This window comes from Petaurus breviceps, unplaced genomic scaffold, assembly GCF_028583685.1.
Source record: "Petaurus breviceps papuanus isolate PSGF00001 unplaced genomic scaffold, PetGlider_PUasm1.0 90845, whole genome shotgun sequence".
Lineage (NCBI taxonomy): Eukaryota > Metazoa > Chordata > Mammalia > Diprotodontia > Petauridae > Petaurus > Petaurus breviceps.
Genome location: NW_027187359.1, coordinates 21,005,491 through 21,027,764, shown reverse-complemented (window position 1 = coordinate 21,027,764; position 22,274 = coordinate 21,005,491). Strand labels below are relative to the sequence as shown.

Genomic DNA, 22,274 nt, shown 5'->3' with positions numbered 1-22,274 from the left:
ATAATGCCCAAGGAGAAGGGGAAAAAGGTAAGGTAAAATGGGATAAAGTATCTGTCATAAAAGAGGCCTAAAAGAGATTTTACTGTGGAGGGTAAAATGGGGGAAGGGAGAAGGGAGCACATGAACCTTAATCTCATCAAATTTGTCTCAAAGAGGGAATAATATACATACTCAGTTGGGTATAGAAATCTATCTTACCCTACAGGAATGTAGGAACGGAAAAGGAGAAGAGAAAGTATGGGGAGGGGAGTTGATAGAAGGGAGGGCAGTTTGGGAGAGGTGAAAGTCAGAAACAAAACCCTTTTCAGAATGGACAGGGTAAAAGGAGGAGAGTAAGATAAAGAGGGAAAAGAGGATGGAGGAAAATATATAGTTGATAATCATTACTGTGAAAAAAATTTTGTATAGTTAATTTCTCTGAAAAAGACTTCATTTCTCAAATGTATAGAAAATTGTGTCAGATTTATCGAAATAAGAGCCATTCTTCAATTGATAAATGGTCAAAGTGACAATATAAAAAGGCAGTTTTCAGACGAAGTAATCAAAGCTATCTACAATCATATAAAAAAGTGCTCTAAATTACTATTGATGAGAAATGAAAAGCAAACAACTCTCAGCTACTGCTTTATACCTGTCAGATAGACTAATTTGATAGAAAAGGAAGATGATAAATATTGGAGGGTATATGGGAAAATTAAACACTAATGTATTATTGGTGAAGTTGTATACTGATTTAACCATTCCAGAGAGCAATTTGGAACTATGTCCAGAGGTCTATGTGATATGTAGATCCATGTAGATCTTCTGCCAAGCAATACCACTACTAGGTCAATACCCCACCCCAAACAGATGAAAAACAAAAAGGAAAAGAACCTATGTGTACAAAAATATTTATAGCAGCTCTTTTAGTGGTAGCAAAGAATTTGAAAATGAGGGGATGTCTGTTAATTGGGGAATGGTGGAATAAGTTGTTGTTTGTGACTGTGATAGAATACTATTGTGCTTTTAAGAAATGGATGAACAGAATGCTGTCAGAAAAACATGAAAAGACTTACAGGAATTGATATAAAATGAAATGAGCAGAGCCAGGAGAACATTGTACACAGTAATAAGCATTTGGCTAATTCTGCTTTTGAAGGCACTCTTCCCTTCAGTGAATTTTTGTGTCTCTTTTACCATTTGACCTATTCTGATTTTTTTAGGTCTTATTTTCTTCTGTATTATTTTTTGCCTTCTTTACCAAGCTAAGCTGTTTGTTCTTTTTTTGTGATTTTCTTGCATCGCTCATTTCTCTTCCTAGTTTTTCCTCCCATCTTTCTTACTTGACTTTTGAAATTCTTTTTGAGCTCTTCCTTGACTTGAGACCAATTTATATTTTTCTTGGAGGTTTTGAATGCAGGAAATTTTTTTTTTCTTTTTGGAAGGCAATTGGGGTTAAGTGACTTGTCCAAAGTCACATGGCTAGTAAGTGTGTCAAGTGTCTGAGGCCGGATTTGAACTCAGGTCCTCCTTACTCCAGTGATGGTGCTCTATTCACTGTGCCACCTAGCCACCCCTTAGGAATTTTGACCTTATTGTCTTCTTCTGAATGTGTGTTTTGATCTTCTTTACCATATAAAGTTACCATAGTAACTTTATATGGTCAGATTTTTTTTTTCTGTTTGCTCATTTTCCAGCCTGTTTCTTGACTTTTAACTCAGTGTTGAAGTGGGGCTTTGTTTCCTAAGTGGAGGAGGCACTGTCATAAACTTAAGGTTTTAAGCAGCTGTTTTCAGAGGTTATTCTGGGGACTTATAAATTTTTGTCTCTTCCAAGGTGGTATGCTCTAGGGAGAGAATGTGTTTACTACTCCTGTACTGTGTGCTGATTTGTAAGGAACCACAAGCACTCTTTTATACCTTGGAACTGTGACCAGGATCCCAGCTCTCCTGCAGCAAGTTCTTCTGTGCTCATGTTCCTCTAATTAGGATTAAGACCCAGGACTGTGACACATATCCAAGTATAGAAAATTCAACAGTGTCCTGCCCTTGCTGACAGCAAAGGAACCCTTGTAAATTTCCTTCTGACCTGTTGTCCAGTCTCCTTACTGTCTGGTGGGCTTTGAGGTCTAGAAACTCCCATTGTTGCCACTAATTCTGTCATGCCCAAGACCTGCTCCTGGTTTTCTGGGACCTGGTCTGTGTTGGTATGGCCTGCAGTGAACTTCACTCCTCTCTCACTTGGGTGCAGTAGATCTTTCCTGCTAAACTTCTAAGTTGTCTTGGGCTGGAAAATTTTTTTCACTCTCTTTTTGTGGGTTCTGCTGCCCTAGAATTTGTTTGGAGTCATTATTTAAAGATATTTGGAGGGCTTTGGGGGAGATCTTAGGTGAGTTCCTGCCTTTACTACTCCTCATCTTGGCTCCTCCTCTGTCATTCTTTTTCTAAAGGCAATTTTATATCAAGATCTTCCTGTTGCATGGTTATATAGAAATCTTTTTGGCAGTCTCAATTATAGTTCCAACAGCATAACCATATCTTCATTCAACAGATTTTAAAAAAACATTTTATGTTCATGCCATTTTGCTGAGGATACAAAAATGTCAATAAAACAGTCACTGCTATCAAGGGACTTGCATTCTCCATGCGATTCAGTGTGCATGAATGAAAAAATACCATTTTATTTAAGGAGAAGAGAGTATTAATGAATAGGGGGTGAGGGAGGGTAGAAGTCAGGATAGTTCAGGGAGTAGGTACCTCCAGAACTTAGATTTAAACAAAGCCAACTGACAGGAAGACGTACCAAGAATTCTGCATATTTGGGGCAGCATGCAGAGGTAGGACAGACTTTGTAAAAATCAGCAGATGGAATGCTGATAATGGAAAAAAGCTAGGGGACCATTATGACTGAAATCTATACTATATGAAGTAGAAGTATTGGGGATAATAGGTTGGAGTCAGATTATAAAGGATTTTGAAGATAAAAAAAATGGAAATTTGTATTTTCTAGAGGCAGTAGGAAGCACCAAAACTTATTGAATAAGTAGTGATATGGTTAGGCTTGTGTTTTAGCAATATTAATTTGACAGTTGTGTGAAAATGGAGAGATTAGAAAAGTAAAATCAGGAGGCTTTTGTAGTAATAAGGACTTGACAAGAATAATGTGAGTGGAAGGTAAGTTAAAGACGTAAGAAAGATTGTAAAAGTAGAATAGACAAAATTTCCTAACTGATTTGAGTTGGGAGTAAGGGAAAAGAAAGAGTGCATTTGGGATGAAACATGCAAAAAGTGGGGAGGGACGGGTAAGTTGTAAAAGTTTTAGATGATTAAACTTAAAACAGTTGCTAAACGTCTATACAGGGCCATAGATTGAGAGCTAAAAAAGCATCTAAGAGGCTGTCTTGTCCATTTCTCCTCACTTTACAGATAGGAAACTGAAGCCCAGAAAAATTAAGTGATTTGTGCATATTCACATGGGTAATAAAAGGGTTAGTTGAAAATGCAGCAGTTTTTCACATTTGAAAAATGTGAATTCCTTCTTATCTGGACATGAATAAAATTGATATAACCATAAAAAGGAAGATCACCATAAGTCAACAAAATTCAGCGATATGTTGTTTATAAGAAACATATTTGAAAAATAAAGATTCATGTAGATTTAAAATGAAGGACTTGCATAGCATATTATAATTCATGTGAACTCAGAAAAGAAGGGCAGCAATAATGATTTCAGGCAAAGCTGCAGTAAAAATAGAAAGTAGGATAGATAAGTAGGTAAATTTAATTGTCCTTAAAGACATCATACATAACATTTCAATACTCAGTGTATATGCAGCAAATTGTATTGTATTTATAAGTAAAACTATAATGGTGGAGTTCAGTGCTCTCATATCAAACCTAGACAAATCTAACTTAAAACTAAAAAGAAGGAAGTTATAGTTCTGAATAGAATTTTAGAAAAATTGATATGACGTATATCAGTAGGCTTACTGAATGGGAAAAGAAAGGAATGTATATAAAATTCAGTTGTATATGTAGCATTCTTCAAAAAATCAGCCTTGGTATCAGGACATATAAAGGCAGAAAAATAAAACAACTTTTATTGGTTGACTATAATGCAATAAAAATTGTATTCAGTACAGATCTTTGAAAAAAAAGAATTAAAAATTAATTGAAGATTAAATAATTTTATTTTGAAGAATTGAGGGATAAAGGAACGAATCATAGGAAAACACCCAGAAAACATCATCAAATAAAGAAATAATAATGAGGCAATATACAAACACTGTGGTTTTCAGTTAAAATTTTTTTTTCAACATTTTCATTAGCAAAAGAAAAAAGAACAGATAAATAAGTTAGGTATGTAACAAAAAATAGGCAAAAAATCAGAAAGCCCTCAGTTAAAAAAATTTATGAGTTCCAAAACTCAAAAAGGAGATTAATAAAATTAAAAACATAATCCCTATTGAACTGATAAAAAAAATAGGAACTCTCTTTTAAGTAATAGCTTATTATATTATATATATTTTTTTGCTTTTTGGAGAGGGGAAGGCAGGGCAGTTGGGGTTAAGTGACTTGCCCAAGGTCACACGGCCAGTAAGTATTAAGTTTCTAAGGCTGGATTTCAACTGAGGTTCTCCTGACTCCAGGGCCAGTGCTCTATTCACTGTGCCACCTAGCTGCCCTGTAATAGCTTATTTTTTAAAAAGATTGAGGGAACTGAAATTGTATCAGAGTTGAATAGAATTCAAAAGCAATTAAATATAAAATAATGGAAACTATCATAAATGTGTGCCCAATTATATGCCAACAGACCTCATAACCTAGATTCAGTGGGTGAATACTTAGAAAATAAAAAAAAACACCAGGTTAATAAAAGAAGAAATAGATTAAATAACCCTATCCTAGAAATTAAACAATACATAAATGAACTCCCAAAGAAAGAAACTCTGGGATCAGATGGATTTGTAAGTGAATTCTAGGAATCAAAGAACAATTTTAGTATTATATGAATTGTTTACAGAAGTTAGAAAAGAAAAGCTTCTTCCAACCATTTTATGTGATATGAACATGGTAGTGAAACCTAAATAGTGGCAAAGCTCAGGAAAAACAAAACTATAGACCAATTTCCATAATAAACGTTAGTGCAAAAATGTTAAATGTTAGCAAATAGTTGTGTATTTAAAAAATTATACACTATAGCCAGGCTGGATTTACACAAGGAATGCAGATTGGTTCAATATAAGGAAAAGTATAAACTTTGTAGATCATAGAGTAATGAAAATAATAACTATGTAGTTATATCAACAAATGCTGAATACATCTATTGATAATAAAATCCAACATTCTTCCTATTAAAAACATTAGAAAACAGAGAATAAATGTTTTTTTCTTTATATGGTAGCAAGTATGTAAAACCAAGGACACACATATGTAGTAGAGAAAATTAGAAGCCTTTCCAATAAGTTCAAGGGTAAAGCAAAGATATTCATTATCAATACTTGTATTTAAAATATTGTTATAAATACTAGACATAGCAGTAAAACCATTAAAGGAATAAACAAACAAATAGAAACCAAATTATTGATTTTTACACATCTCACTATCTAGAAAACCAAAAGTCGATTAAAAAATTAACTGAAATTAAAACTAATGCAAAGCTGCAAGATATGAAATAAATACATATAAATTTCCAGCATTTTAGTATATTATCAACAAAACCCAGCAGGAAGAGATAGGAAAATACAGAATGTATAAAGCATTTGGTAGTTTACCCAGAAAAAAATAGAAATATGTGAATGCAAACAAAAAACACTTTTTGCAGAAATATAGACCTAAACAGTTGGAGAAATAGTAATTTGTTTATGATTTGGTACTGGTTAAAAAAAAGAATTGATCAGTCAAACAAAATAAGTACATAATGTACATAATCAAATGAACATACAATACTGTTTGATAAATTCAGGCCCCAACTGCTAGGGTAAAGACTCACTGTAACAAAAATTGCTAGGAAAATAGAAAACACTTTGGCGGAAATTAGGTTTATGTCAGGGATTATTTACCTTTTTTATGTTATCAACCACTTTGGTAGTCTGGTGAAGCCTGTGTACCTCTTTTTTATATAATATTTTTAAAGTACATAAAGTAAAATGCACTTATTTGCAAAAGACATAAATTATGTATAAATAGAATTATTAATTTTTTTTAAAGATCATAGATCCCATGCTAATTGCTGATTTAGTGTAACACATCATACCATATCCCAGATGGGTATATGACAAATAGAAAAAGATGACGTAAACAGGTTAGAGGAACAGGGAAGAAATTACTATTCAGATCTGTGGCTAGAAGAATTCATGATCATAGAAAGGAAAGAAGATCACAGAAGATAAAATGCAGGATTTTTTCTATAGAAAGTTTTTGCACAAACAAAACCAGTGTTGTTAAAATTAGAAGAAAAGCAGCTTAGAGGAATATCTTTATAGTAATAAAGGTCTCATTTCTGAGATAGATAAGAATTGATTCAGATTTATAAGAAAAATAGCCATTCCCCAATTGATAAATTGTCAAAAATTAATTTTCAACAGAAGAAATCCAAGCTATCAATACCCATATGAAAAAATGTCCCAAATCATTAATAATTTGAGGAATACAAATCAAAGTATAAAAATATAGGATAATGAAGTCATATTAATATTTATATTTGCAGTGAATGACATACTACCTAAATGCTTAATGGTACCACTAAAACCATATTAATGAAAAAAATCTGATTCTTAGTTTGACTGAGGTTGTGAACTTGGGTAACTGAAAATGAGATAATTATAATAATAACAACAACAATAACAATAATAATTATAATGAGAGAAAGAATGACAGAGACAGAAGAGAAGGCCTAAGTACCAAGGGAAGAGAGTGTATTTGTTCAAATTAGACAACTACCTGATTTTTCAGTGAACACATACATATGCACATATGTATATATATGTGTGTATATATATATATATATATATGAAAATTCCTGTAATGTTGGGTATATGGTGAAAAGTTGATCAAACTTTAGTAGTTAAAAAGAAAAATCTTACTTGTTCCATCCTCATTTCAGTGATTAAGACAATTAAGGTTAATGGTTTTAAGTTGCTCTATCAAAGACTACTTAGAAAAAAATGCTTTCGCTTTCATTCTGTAATATAATTTGAGAACTGTTAGGCTTCAACACTTTAGGACCACTATGGAAAAGAGCTTTTTTTTTCTTATTCTTACCTCTGTTATGAATTCTAAGAAACAAGATTTGTATTAATTTGTTTTATTGAATTACGCATAAGTTGTTGGGAAGGAGGGTCTGCCCTCTATGTGGTGAAAGCGTATGTGTGTGCCTGTGAGTGGTAGATTACTGGATAATAATAGACATGCCTTTTAAAAGAGCATCAATAAAGCTTTTTTTTTAAAGGATAGGAGAAAGCAAAAAAAATGCAGATAGGGACATCAATAGAGAGATTTTGGTACTACTTTATAAAATTTAATTTATACTTCAAAAAATATGAAGGGGCGGTTAGGTGGCACAGTGAATAGAGCACTGGCCCTGGAGTCAGAAGGACTTGAGTTCAAATCTAGCCTCCAACACTTGACACACGCACTAGCCATGTGACTTTGGTCAAGTCAGTTAACCCCAATTGCCCTCCAGAAAGCCAAAAAAAGAATTACATATGACAAAAATTCACAGGTGTTTGAACAGCTGGGTGTGGGTGGGGAACCTGTGCCCTTGAGCCCGAAGGTTTCCCACTCCTAAGTTAGGTGGAACAGTAGATAGAGTGCTTGGACTGGAATCAGGAAGCCTTCTTCCTGAGTTCAAATCTGGCTTCAGATACTTACTAGCTGTGATCCTGGGAAAGTCACTTAACCCTCTTTGCCTCAGCTTCCTTATCTGTGAAAATGAACTGGAGAAGGAAATGGCAAGCCACTCTAGTATCTTTGTTAAGAAAATCCTAAAAGGCATTATGAAGAGTCAGACATTATTGAAAAGTGACTGAAAAACAACAGCAAACAAAAGTTCAGGTACTCATATAAGTTTCTTTCATGTTCCTTGTGTTTTATGTTAATGGTTGCCTTCATAGTAAAAAAGAAATTTTTTTTTAAAAGTGGTAGTTGTTACCTAGTGTTGAATGCAGGTATTGAAGAGGGCAAATGTGTCCTCAATAATAATCTTGAAAGTTATGCTTTTGAAGGGGTGGAGTCAAGATGGTGGAGTAGAAACAGGACTTCTTTGGGGCTCTGGCTTCCACCTGCAATTCATGTAAAAGGTGACTCTAAAGAAACTTTGGAGCTATAGAACCCACAAAAATGACACAGAGAAGCTAACCTCCCACTGAGGACAGCCTGGCAGGCTGGCAGGAAGCGGCCAGTGCGGTGCTCTGGGAGCTGACCCCAGCCCTGTGCGAGACTGAGGTTTTAGCCTTAGGGTAGCCACAACATGCCAGCAGCTGCAGGGACTTCAGATCATCAGCAGCTGTGGCAGTTTCCAGAATTATCAACATGTAGATAAGGACAAAGTGAGAGGTCAGTGCAGTGTGGACTTCGGGATCCAGTAGTTCGGGAGTGTGGTTGGCCTTTGCCCCCAGGTTGAGAAGCAGCTGAGGCACAGCAGCCATGCAGCTGCAGCCATGTCGTTGCTTCAGCTCCTGGCCTGCAGATTGTAGGGGGACCAAGCAACCAGTCTGAGGGGTAATTGCTCTTGCTTTAACCAGCTTGGATGTGGATTGTGGTCTAGGGTGGAGGTCCTGGGCTGTGTGACCAGCTTGCCAGAGTGTGTGGAGGCTTCAGAGAGGGTACCCAACTAATACCTTTGGCAGCTGAGAAAACCCCAGCAATATGGAACAAAGCTCTTCCCTCTGGTAGCAGAGTCCTACTGTGGCAAAAAGCCCAAAAGTCAAGTAACTGAGTGGCAACATGAGCAAACAAGGGAAGCAAAGCAAGCGGAGCAGCCCAACTTTACACTCCTATTTTGGGGAAAAAAAGGATCAGAGCATGAAACAGGAGGAAGACAGTGAAGTCAGAACTCCTGCACCAAAAGCTTCCAAGAAAAATATGAACTGGTTACAGGCCATAGAGGACCTTAAGAAGGATTTTGAAAACTAAATAAGAGAAGTGGAGGAAAAACTGGGAAGAAAAATGAGAACAATGCAAAAAAATAATGAAATAGTCAACAAGGTGACTGAAGAAATTAACACCTTAAAAAATAGACTAACTCAAATGCCAAAAGATGCAATAAGAATGCCTTAAAAAGCTAAATTTGCCAGATGGAAAAAAATCTCAAAAATTCACTGAAGAGAATAATGTCTTCAGAATTAGATTGGAGCAAATGGAAGCTAGTGACTTTATGAGAAATCAAGATACTATTAAACAGATCCAAACAAATGAAAAATAGAAGGCAATGTGAAATAATCTCATTGGGAAAACCACTGACCTGGAAAATAGGTCCAGGAGAGATAATTTAAAAATTGTTGGACTACCTGAAAGCCATAATCAAAAAAGGAACCTAGAAATCATCCTTCAAAAAATTATCAAGGAAAATTGCCCTCTAGCCGTGTGACCTTGGGCAAGTCACTTAACCCCAATTGCCCTCCAAAAAGCAAAAAAAAAAAATTGCCCTGATGTTTTAGAATCAGAGGGCAAAATAGAGGTTTAAAGAATCTACCCATCACCTCCTGAAAAAGATCCCAAAAAGAAAATTCCTAGGAATATTATAGCCAGGTTCCAGAATTCCCAGATCAAGGAGAAAATATTACAGGCAGCCAGGAAGAAACAATTTGAATATTATGGAAACACAATCAGGATAACACAGGATCTGGTAGCTTCTACACTGAGGGATTGAAGGGCTTAGAATATGATATTCTAGAGTTCAGAGGAGCTGGGATTAAAACCAAGAATCACCTACCCAGCAAAACTGAGATCATGTCTCAAGGGAAAATATGGTCATTCAGTGGAATAGAGGACTTTCAAACATTTTTGATGAAAAAAACTAGAGTTGAATAGAAAATCTGACATTCAGATACAAGAAGCAAGAGAAGCATGAGAGGGTAAACAGGCAAAAGAAATCATGAGGAACTTATCAAAATTGAACTATTTGAAACTTTATGAAACTTTTCTCAGTATGAAAATAGTTGAAGGGAATAGAAATGTGTATATACATATACATATATATATACATACATATATATGTCTATACAGGAGGGTATATGGGCATATGAATACATATGTGAATGTGTGTATGTATGTGTACAGGTATACATAGATAGAGGACACAGGACCAATTTAATAGGAAGGGATGATACTTAAAAGGTGAAATTACGAGGTGAGATAGGAATATAATGAGAGGAGATGGAGAGAAACAGAATGGGCTAAACTATTTCTTATAGAGTAGGCAAAGGAAAATGGTTACAATGGAGGGGAAGAATAGGAAGGCAAAAGGGAATGGGTCAACCTTATTCTCATTGAATTTGCCTTAGGGAGGGAATGACATACACACTAAATAGGGTATTTCCTCCTATAGGAGAGTAGGGGGAAAGGGGATTAGAGGGGAGATGATGGAAGGCTTGACAGGCTGTGGGGGAGGGAAGTTGGTAGCACCCACTTTTGAAAAGGGACAGGATCAAAGTAGAGAATAGAACAAGTGGGAGGTGGGATAGGAGGGAGGGAAATATAGTCAGTCTTTTACAGTATATCCACTATGGAAATGTTATGTATAGCTACACATGTACAACCTATACTGAATTACTTATCTTCTCAGTAAGGTTGGGTGACAAGGGAGGAAGGGAATGAATCTGGAATTCAACGTTTTAAAATCAAATGTTTTAAATATATATATATATATATATATATATATATATATATACTATTATTAATAGTATTTTACATGTAACTGGGAAATAAGACATATAGGCACTGGGGCATAGAGATCCACTGTGCCCTACTGTAAAGTTGAAGGGGGTATTGGAGAAGATATGGGAGAGAGCAGATTGGAGGAGGGGATATCAAGTGGTATATCTCTTTTGGTGTGGTGGGTAGGGGAAAAACAGGGAGAAAATTTGTAACTCAAAATCTTGCGGAAATGAATGATGTAAAATAGAAATTAGTAAAGCATTTGATTAAAATAAATAAAAAAATAATCCTGCTCCTAAAAAAAAAGAAATTTATGCTTTTGATTTTAAATTGACAGTTTACAAACATAATGTGTTTGGCTTGAAAGTATATGACATTGGTCATCTTTTTATAATGTTTTCCAAATTCGCTTATCTACCAGAATTTTAATTTGGTGGTTTTCATCTTGTTGAAAGTAAATTGTCAGACCAAGCCAAACTTTTTTGATATAATTCATGTAATTTGTTTTGGTGAAGTGTTCATCCTGGTGGAAGAAAATCTCCAGTCCAGCTTAAGGTGGGGAAGAAGTCTCTCTTGCAATTCTGGTGCTATCAGGAGAGTTGAACCACAATAATAAACTTTATATTAGAATTGAGTGATGGAACCAGGTCTTATAATAGATTTTACATGTGTCTTTTAAAGTGTATCTTTATCACTGCTGGTTTATTTTCTTAATCTTATAAATTTTATTGTTTTTAATAATTGTAAATTGAGATGTTCTTTTAAATGTAAAACATAAATTTTATTATAATTTAATGTCTTCCAGATGAAGGCAATGAAACAGAGGTGCAACCACAACAAAACAGCCAGTTAATGTGGAAACAAGGGAGGCAGCTACTCAGGCAGTAAGTATTCTATTTTTAGTGTTATAAATTGAAAAAGAGAAGAAACTGTTTAAAAATTAATTGAGATCCCTGTTATTTGCTATTTGGATTGATATTTGGATTTGATAATGTACGTATTAGTTATCAACAATTTAATAATTTGTTATTTGTATTTTAAAACTTGTTGCCATATTAAAAAAAATTAAGTTAATTAATGCTCTGTTTAATTTATATTGAACTTTTTTCTATAGTAGTATTTATTTTCCATTAGGTGTTAAGTAGTTACTGGAAATTGATATTCCTTTTCCAGAATTAGTAACTGTACCAGAAAAAAATATTTAAAAAAATTTACAGTTGCATTTTCAATATGTAGTAGGGATGAATAATAGGAAAATTATAGGTAAGCTGAATCTAAATAGAATCATTTGATTTAAGGAATAATTTTGAAACAGGAGAGCAAATTCAACCAGAGGCTAAAAGTCTTAGGAACCAAATTTTGAGAAAATCTTTATGGAGAAAACAGATTTAAAAAGAGGGTCTAACAGGATGCTAGTGATTGGAGTTAATAGTATTGACTCCATTCAGCAAAATACTTTAAGCTAGAAAATAATTATGATAGATGGTTGGAAAAATTAGAAAGCATTCCCCGTTGAAGTATGGATAAAATTCTAGTCAAAACAATTGGAATAAATATAATGGAATATTTTTCAAGGAGGGGAACTAGTGGCACCATTGGTTTCAAATATAATGACATGTCAATTATTGGTTCAGCTATGTCCCTCAAACATAAGGATTAATAGTAGTTGAATATAATTGCTTTTGAACTAAAATTACTAAATATTTTAATAAAAATAGTAATTGTTATTCATTGTATAACTGCCTTTCATTTGTGAAGATGACTTAAATGATCCTCTCTATTTCCTTTAAATGATTTCTTTTTAGTTATGCTAATAATGTATTAGGGGTTATAGATGTGTGATTTATTAGACATACTATTTCATTGAAATTTCAAAGAAGCATTTGTTGTGTAGCCGTATGTAAATCTGTTCCCAACTACCATGTTAAATATAACAAATTTATGGGTTTGTCAGGTTTCAATTGTTAATCTCTGGGTAAGTGAAAGAGTGAAATCCACTCATGAAGATAAGACTTAAAAAATACCATGGTGCAGGTATCTACAAACAAAACACAAGCAGACAGACCATATTAGTAATTCAAAGACCTGTGATTTTGTGGGTGTTGATTACACTCAGAAAAATACTTTATACTTGTGTATCAAAATGAATTACACATAGAAAATATTTATGGTAGATGGTATTTTGGTCACCATTCCCATTTAGATACTCTCTTCTCATTTTGGTTTCTGAGACATCCTTCTGGTTTTGTTGTCTTTTGTAACTTTTCTTAAACTTTGAATATCTGCTTTTATTATTCTTTGACAATTTTTTCCCATTGCTTCATCTACCAGGTTTATGCAGAGGATGAACAGATCTGTTTCTTTAGCCATATATCTTTTGGGATTTAGATTTCTATCAGAAACTACGTATAGGAGCTTCATTTCCTAATTTCCTTTCCTTCTAGCTGCTCAAGTCCAACATTTCCAAAACCAAATTATCTTTGATTCTTTTTTCATCTCTCTTATCTCCCACTTTTAATCATCTGTCAGTTTTTGTCAAAAATATGTCAATTTATGTCAATACCCCTCCAGTATTGCATGTTCATTTCTTTCCCTTTCTTAACAGGTATAATCTCTTTAAGAGTGTTATGGACTACACAGTTTTTATAGCATTTATAAACATCACTTTACACTCTAAATATGAGGTCTTCATGCAGGGGCTAGAGATTCCTACTGGAATTTGTGAATCTTGACATTTGTTGCTTAAGTGAAGCCAGAAAAGAAAAGGAAGTGGTAGCTAAATGAAAGGATAACTTACAAGTTCTTTTTTAATAAATAGTTCACTTAGTGTAGTTGGTTGAATTGGTTTTGTTATATGTTCTGAGGCAAAAAGCAACATTTAATTTTCTTTCATTCATGGTCATTTGGTTATTTAGTATCAGAGAGCTTTTTATATGTGTTTGTGAAGATAATGATAAAAGTAATTGTAGCTTGTGTCCTAACATCTGTTTCAGGGGATGACGAAGTAGAGAAATTCTGTGAAGGATATGATAAAATTACTTCAAGTTAAATCAAAATATTCTAGGTTCTTTGAGTTTGATATAAAGGTGGACATATGGGAAGATATCAAAAAGATATATTGAATATATGGTTTAGGGTTAAGAAATCAGAGAAAATACACAAAAACTTATTCCCAGTATTATTCATGTTTTCTTTGAGGAAAGAAAAAATGTGAGAGGCACTATATATGGTGAAAACAAAATAAAATAAGTTTTAATTGAATAGACAGGAAATTTATGTGGGAATCATTGTAGAATCACTAGTTAGAGCAAAGAGAACAATTGATATAAAACTTGAGAAAAAATGAGAAAAATATATGACTGTATTTAATAAAAAAAAGCTGATCTATTTAAAGAAACTTGATTTTAAACACTGGAAATGGATAAGAACATTGACAAACCATTGCCATGATAAAAGACAAAAAAGCTTGAAAATTAACTGATCTGATGCATAAACCAACAAATTTTGAATAACCTCTTACTATTTGCTAGGCATTACACTAAGCTCAAGATGCAAAAAAAAGACAAAAATAGCCCCAGAATACAGAGAGTACATTCCAGTGGGGGAGACAACATGTAAATTGATAGGTATATACAAGATACGTTCAGAGTAGACGAGAGGTACCCTCAGAGAGGAAAACTGTAGCAAAAACTCAGTCACCGTAATGAAAAAGAGATGCTTACAAAGAACAACACTAGTTTAGGATGTAAACTCATTCTTTTTTTAAAAAAATCTTTTACTTATCTATTTTTAGTTACTAACATTCATTTCCATAAGATTTTGAGTTTCAAATTTTCTCCCCATCTTTCCTCTACACCCACCCAAAAATAGCAAGCCTACTGAATACCCCTTCCCCCTCTAACTTTCTAATAGGGCAAGATGGATTTCTGTACCCCAGTGCCTTTATATTTTATTTCCCAGTTGCATGTAAAAAGCATTTTTTTTAACATTTGTTTTTAAAACTTTGATTTCCAGAATCTTTCCCTTCTTCCCTCTTCACCCACCCCCACTGGAAAGATAAGCAGTTCAATATAGGTCGTACATATGTAGTTATGCAAAACGTTTCCATAGTAGATATATTATGAAAAACTAATTATATTTCCCTCCATCCTATCCCCCCCCACTTATTCTATTTTCTGCTTTGACCCTGTCCCTTTTCAAAAATGTATGCTTCTAATTACCCTCTTCCCCAGTCTTCCCTCTCTTCTATCATATCCCTTCTTATCCCCTTACCCCTACTTTCCTGTAGGGTAAGATACCCAGTTGAATGTGTATGTTATTCTCTCCTTAAGCCAAATTCAATGAGAATAAGATTGATCCATTCCCTTTCACCTTCCTGTTCTTTCCCTCCATTATAAAAGTTTTCTCTTGCCTCTTTTATATAAGATAATTTACCCTATTCTATCTCTCCCTTTTTCCTTCTATCATTATATTTCTGTCTCACCTCTTAATTTTGTTTTTTAGATATCATCCCTTCCTGGAGCCACCAGGTGGCACAGTAAATAGAACAGCAGCCCTGGAGTCAGGAGGACCTGAGTTCAGATCTGGCCTCAGACACTTAAGACTTACTAGCCATATGACCTTAGGCAAGTTACTTAACCCCAATTGCCCTGCCTTCCCTCCTCCAAAAAGGAAAAAAAAAAATTATCCCTTCCTATTCAACTGATCCTGTGTGCTTTGTCTATGTATACATGTATATACATGTATACACACTCACATGTGTATTTACACACATATACCTTCCTATACACATATATGTATGTATATATACATATTTACACATATATGCCCTTCAACTATTCTGATATTGAGAAAAGTCTAATGAGTTACAATTATTGTTTTTCCATGTAGAGATGTAAATTGTTCAACTTTAGTAAGTTTCTTATGATTTCTTTTTCCTGTTTTCCTTCTTATGCTTCTCTTCTTGTATTTGAAAGTCAGATTTTCTGTTCAGCTCTGGTTTTTTCATCAAATATACTTGAAAGTCCTCTATTTCATTGAATGACCATATTTTCCCCTGAAGCATCATACTCAGTTTTGCTTGGTAGGTGATTCTTGGTTTTAATCCTAGCTCCTTTGACCTCTGGAATATCATATTCCAAGCCCTTTGATCCCTTAATGTAGAAGCTGCTAGATCTTGTGTTATCCTGATTGTGTTTCCAACAATACTCAAATTGTTTTTCCTGGCTGCTTGTAATATTTTCTCCTTGACCTGGGCACTCTGGAATTTAGCTATGATATTCCTAGGAGTTTTCTTTTTGGAATCTTTTTCAAGAGGCAATCAGTGAATTCTTTCAACCTCATTTTGCCTGCTGGTTCTAAAACATCAGGGCAGTTTTCCCTGAGAATTTCTTGAAGGATGATTTCTGGATTCTTTTTTTGATCATGGCTTTCAGGTAGTCCAGTAATTTTTAAATTATCTGCCCTGGAACTATTTTCCAGGTCAGTGGGTTTTCCAATGAGATATTTCACATTGCCTTCTATTTTTTCTTTTATTTGGATCTGTCTTATAGTATGTTGATTTCTCATAAAGTCATTAGCTTCCATTTACTCCAATCTAATTTTGAAGGAATTATTTTCTTCAATGAGTTTTTGAAATTCCTTTTCCATCTGGGCAATTCGACTTTTTAAGGGATTCTTCTCCTCATTGGCTTTTTGGGTCCCTTTTGCCATTTGTCTATTTTTTAAGGTGTTATTTTCTTCAGTAGTTTTTGTGTCTCTAGCAGGCTGTTGACTCTTTTTTCATAATTTTCTTGCATCATTCTCATTTCTCTTCCCAATTTTTCCTCTACTTCTCTTTTTTTCAAAAAAATTTACTTATTAAATGAACTCAAATATAAATGAAAGGAAAACTTAAAATATATATATATGTACACATAAATTCCCATCTTTTCCTTAGTTACTTTCCCCTTTGCTTTCTTTCTCTTGTACAGTGTTTATTTCTTCAGCAAGAGAGTCATTAGAGATCCTTGTATGATGTCATTTTGCAATAGCGTAACAAGAATTTTTGTGTCTCAGCTACAATGAATTTCTGAATCTGTTGTTTTATAGGCTGATGCTGCAATTGGAGAAGTTCCAAATCATTGCCTAAATTTATATCCTATTGTTATGCATGAGTCTCTTTATAACTTCCTATAGAGTATTTGGAAATAAAATGAAGATTCTTTTTTAAAAAAAAAATTACTTATTTTCTTTTAGTTTACAACATTTAGTTCTACAATCCCTTTAGTTTCAAATTTTCTCCCACTCCTTCTCCTCTGTCTTTTCCCCCTCCCATGGTGGCATGCAATCAAATATAGGATCTACCAATACCTTTACATTAAATATTAGGTTATAAAGAAGTTCTATAACCAGTCATCCCCTCGTCTTACTTGATTTTCAAAATCCTTCTTGAGCTCCTCCATAGCCTGTAACCAATTCAAATTTTTCTTGGAAGCTGTTGATGAAGGAGTTTTGATTTTGTTGACTTCTTCTGGTTCCATATTTTGATCCTTTTTGTCCCTAAAAAAGAATTCCATGGTCTGATTGCGCTTCCTCTGCTTGCTCATCTTGACAGCTAATTACTTGACTTTTGAGCTCTTTACCTTGGTAGGGCTCTGCTACCAGAGTGGAGAGAACTGTGTCCCTAATGACTGGGGTTTTCACGTATGTTGTCAGAGGTCTGAGGAGGTCACTCTTTTTACAGCCACCACAAGCTCTGTCACACTGGCGTTTCTCAACCTAGGACCTCCACCCAAAACTGTGACACAGATCCATGCAGGTCAAAGCAAGAGCTATTACCCTCTGAATGGTCACTGTCCCCCTACAGTCTTCAGGCTGGGGGCTCTGGGGGCAGCCACAGGGCAGCAGCTGCAACTGCTGCACCTTAGCCACCTCTTGCCCTGGGTTTAGGGGCTGGACTGTAGGGCTGGACAGTGCTCTCCTGTTACCCAGTTCCAACAGAGTTCCCCACTGACCTTTTACTTTCTCTTTGGCGTTTATGGGTTGAGAAGTCTGGAAACCGCCACAGCTTCTGGTGATTCTTTCTCCTAAAGTCTGCTCTGGCCAGTTTGTGCCACTGGTTGGGGCTGCCCTGGGTTCGGGCTCACTTTGGGACTGCTCTCCCAGCTCGGTGTGATAGACCCTTTCTGTCAGCTTGCTGGGCTGCCTTCAGCTGAAGATTTGTTTCTCTCTGTCACTTTGTGAGTTCTGTTGCTCTAAAAGTTGTTTAGAGTCATATTTTGCAGGTAATGGAGGTGGTTGGTGTGGGAGCTCATGTAAGTTCCTGCTTCTACTCTGCAATCTTGGCCCTGCCCCTTGTAAACTCATTTTTCAAATATTATAGAAATGATAGTGGAAGATGATGAGCATTATCACTTTATGAAGTAGCAATAAACAATGAAACTAAAATATTGAAAGAAAACTTTTTGGATGGATGCAAACCACAATGAAGTGAAATCATCCCCGTGACTTTTAAAGAAAAAACTGATAGGAATACAACAACTAGATGAACGATAAAATATATATCTTTTTCTTTATAACACTTTTTTTGTCGTAAAGTACAGTGAACTCTTAACATCAATCAATCAGTAAACATTTATTAAGTACCCACTGTGTGCCAGGCACTATGCTAAGCACTGGGGATACAAAAAAGAGTCCCTGCTTTCAAGAAATTCAATAGATAGACTGCATAAGGAAGTGTTAATAGCATAGAAGAAAACAAAAATGGGAAGAACAAGTGAACTAGAGCAAGTATCAAGAGGGAAAGTCCACACAAAGAGTTTTGAGTGTGTTGAATAATTCCTTTTTTAAAGTATTAGAAAGGGGAGGATACCAAAGCATGGCAAAAATTTTGGATTTTGATAACTAAAAGAATGTTACCAAAAGAATATTAGTAACAGCTAATGCATAGACCTACATTCTCACCTATAAGTAATTTTATAAGAATAATTTATACACACATTGAGGGCATTTATATGAGAAGGAAGCAAAAAAAAGTTTTGATGAACAATATTTTCGACCAGACTATTTCTTTTTTTTTTTAATAAGCATTTGGGGTTAAGTAACTTGCTCAAGGTTACACGGCCAGTTATTTCTGGGTGGGTGCTAAGTGTCTGAGCCTGGATTCGATCCCAGGTCATCCCAACTCTGGGGCCGGTGCTCTTACTCACTGTGCTACCTGGCCACCCCCATGCCATTTCTTTATTTATACTATTGGTTGATATAGGTAGAGAATATCAGTACCAATTATACCTGTTGTTTGTTGAGTGTTTGATAGAACAACAACAAAAACCCAAAACATTGCCTTTTAAAATCTTTATGGCCAATGAGATTTCTCCCCATGAGTACATCAAAATTATATAAGATTCATTTGTCCAACAATGATTAGATGATTAATATCCAGCAAGGCATAAAAGAGGGAAATCTGTGCTTACTCAAGATGTTTGCCACTACTAGGGAGGATGTCTAGGGCTGAGTCTAAATGGAAGAATTCTTATCTGTTGTGAAGTCTTCCAGATGCTCATTGTGATGATTGTCTAAAGATACTTCATAGCCTCCAAAATGAGATCTATAATAATGCAAACATTTTGTTTGTTTGTCCACACAGGAAAAACTAAGTGGATGGTGCATTGCCTCAAAAATTAGTGACCTTCTTCTTATTTTGTGTCTTCAAGCATAGGTTAAATGACATCTTGTTGGGCATTTTATACTGAGAATTATATTTCTTGGTATGGATTAGGCTGAATGGCTGCTAAAGTTCCTTCTAGCTCTAAAATTCTATAGTTCTTAGAAAAATGCTTCTTATCCAGATTGTCATATATTTGGATGGAAACCCATGGAGAGACCCATCATTACATTTATCTTGGAATGATATGGCAAATATACAATGAACTGGGTCCAGAATTTTATAGGTGTATCTGTTTTTTCTTCCAAATCTCTACTTGCAGTTGTTGCAGAATTACTTGCCCTTTCTTTGGGGAAAATATTTAGAGTTGCAAAAATTTTTTATACTGTTAATTATACTCCTTTCTTTCTTTCCTTCACTCCTTCCCCTAACCTTAGTTTCTGAATTGGAGCTTTATGCCAAGGTCAGGCTCTGCACCTTACTGTGTTTTTGGGTGTGATAGTTGGCCTTGCTTATTAGTCTCTTGAGTTCCTGTGCTGACCTCCACTTCCAAGGTTAGGTCCACTTGGTTTTTTGTGTTGTTGGATTTTTAGGACTTCCTATGGCATGACAAGACAGGGAACTGGAGACCTTGAAACTCTTGAGACTGGGGTATCCTGTTCTGATCACTGCTGGTCTTTGTGCTGGTCATTATCCACAGCTGCTCCATGGAGCGTCCAAGATCTCTACCTTTGGACTTTCTTTTGAACACCCTCAACTCTTTTTGCCTCTGTACCACAAGCCTTACAGGCTACATATCTCCTTAGTAGTCTTTGTTTGAACTGGGAGTCTACTCTGTACTTGTGCTGGTGAGTCCCCATTTCCATTGCCCTTGGGCTTCTGGCTGACCTCTTGTGCATTTCTGGAGTGGACAGTCACTTAGTATAGTTTCTCTATAGATTTGTTGATAAATTATTTGATCTTAGATAACCTTAGAAGGTATGTGGGGTGGCCTGCTTCTTGTTCAGATAATCGTCTTCAATGGAATTCCTTGACTTCTTTATTTTTAATATATTCTGCTTCTTGTAACAAAGTTTAGGATAATGAAATGTATCCTTTTTAATGCGTCCACTTAGATATTATTAGTTCTAGGAAACTTCTTGAGGCCTCCTAACTGTTCTTGTGTTCCTTGCTTTTTAGGGGACCTTAGTTGATGCTTTTACACTGGAAATATGTAGAGAACTTTTGAAGTTTAGAGCTTCGTCTCAGGAACCAAGGCAGTAATTCAATAATAGTAATAGCTTATGTTTTTATAGCACTTAAGGTTTATAAAGCATTTTCATAAAAGTAATATCATTCCCTTTTTACAAATGAGGAAATTGAGGATGAAGGAGGTTAAATGACATGTGTATCCATGTTATTCTAAAATTATTATTGAAGCAAGGATTTTAACCGAGGTCTCCTGACACAGAAACTTGTCTTGTTTTAATATAACTAACCATCCTACTTCAGCATCTAGAAGAGACCTACTATCTATCCTATTCTCAGTGCAGTAGTGAATGGAGCTATTAGGTATGTAAAGGAACAGAGTCTTGTTATGATAAACGTAATGAATAGCGTATTGTACATATTCTATCTACTAGGTTCTTTGATTTTCTCAGTGACCTTAGAGGCTGGTACTGTAAGAACCAGACCCATCTGCAGCTGGATGATGGTTTATTAGCATGTATTGTTAGGATAGTACTATACTGTGTTGGGCTTAGTACAGGCAATGAATTTAAAAATTAAATTACAATATTGAGATTGTATGAATAATTATAAGAATCCTTTTTACACAGGTATCTGCAGGAGGTTGGTTACACGGATACCATACTAGATGTAAAATCAAAACGGGTACGAGCTTTGTTGGGCTTTGCAAGTGATGTCACTGAGAGGGAAAATGAGAAAAATCAGGAGTCAGTTATAAATGGAGCAGAAGCTGAAATTCATAAAGAAACAGTGATGATTGGGTAAGTGTTTTATCTGGAAAATGCTTAGTTCATATTAAAATAGTTGCCTTTTTAAAACTATATTTTTGTTTGATTTTATAATTTTTGTATCTAAAATATGTAATGGAAAAATTTCAAAGTTCTCTTTTGTTGAAGAATTGAATTTCAGTCTTTTCTGATTAAGTTTGAAGGAGATTGAAATTGATTATTTTTATCTGATCACTTTAAGAATGCAGTTGGTATAAAATATAAACTGTGATGATTTTGGGTTTCCATTTAGTTTCCTTTACATTGCTTGAAATTTTAATATTAAATATAGACTCAAAAATCTTGAAACAAACCTACATATTATTGAGACCTTAATAGAAAATTGTATTTTAAATTCTATTACATTGAAATTCATTCCAAATGATGGAAATATCACATTTCATTGTTTGCAACTTAGAAATTTTATAAAATAATTCAGATTATAAAATTAATTTCTAGTTATGGAGGTTTTTAAAAATCCTTTTTTGTTTCTTATAAGACAATGTAAAAGTTTTCCATGGTTAAAATGACTATTTTACATTAACATAAAAATACACTATTTTGTCATGATTTTCCTTTTGGAGCATGCACCTCAAATTTCTGTTTAATTGTATATAAAGTTATTATGAGACATATACCAAGGTTTCTTTGTTCTTTACTGAAAAAATCAATACGGTGATCTAGAATTAAAATGAAAAGGCACAAAATCAATGAAGTTATACGCACACACACGCACACACACACACACACACACACACACACACTTATATTGTCTGTGCC

The 22,274-nt window shown here is 34.6% G+C and overlaps 1 protein-coding gene across 2 annotated transcripts in view; it reads left to right on the top strand.

Moving 5' to 3' along the window:
* Positions 1–22,274, top strand: part of STRN (striatin) — a 168,421-nt gene that overhangs the window by 57,722 nt on the left and 88,425 nt on the right. For both annotated transcript variants that reach the window (XM_069072197.1, XM_069072198.1), the window contains exons 4-5: positions 11,662–11,740; positions 21,318–21,488. In XM_069072197.1, coding sequence (XP_068928298.1) covers positions 11,662–11,740; positions 21,318–21,488 — 250 coding nt within the window. The remainder of the gene's footprint in view (positions 1–11,661; positions 11,741–21,317; positions 21,489–22,274) is intronic.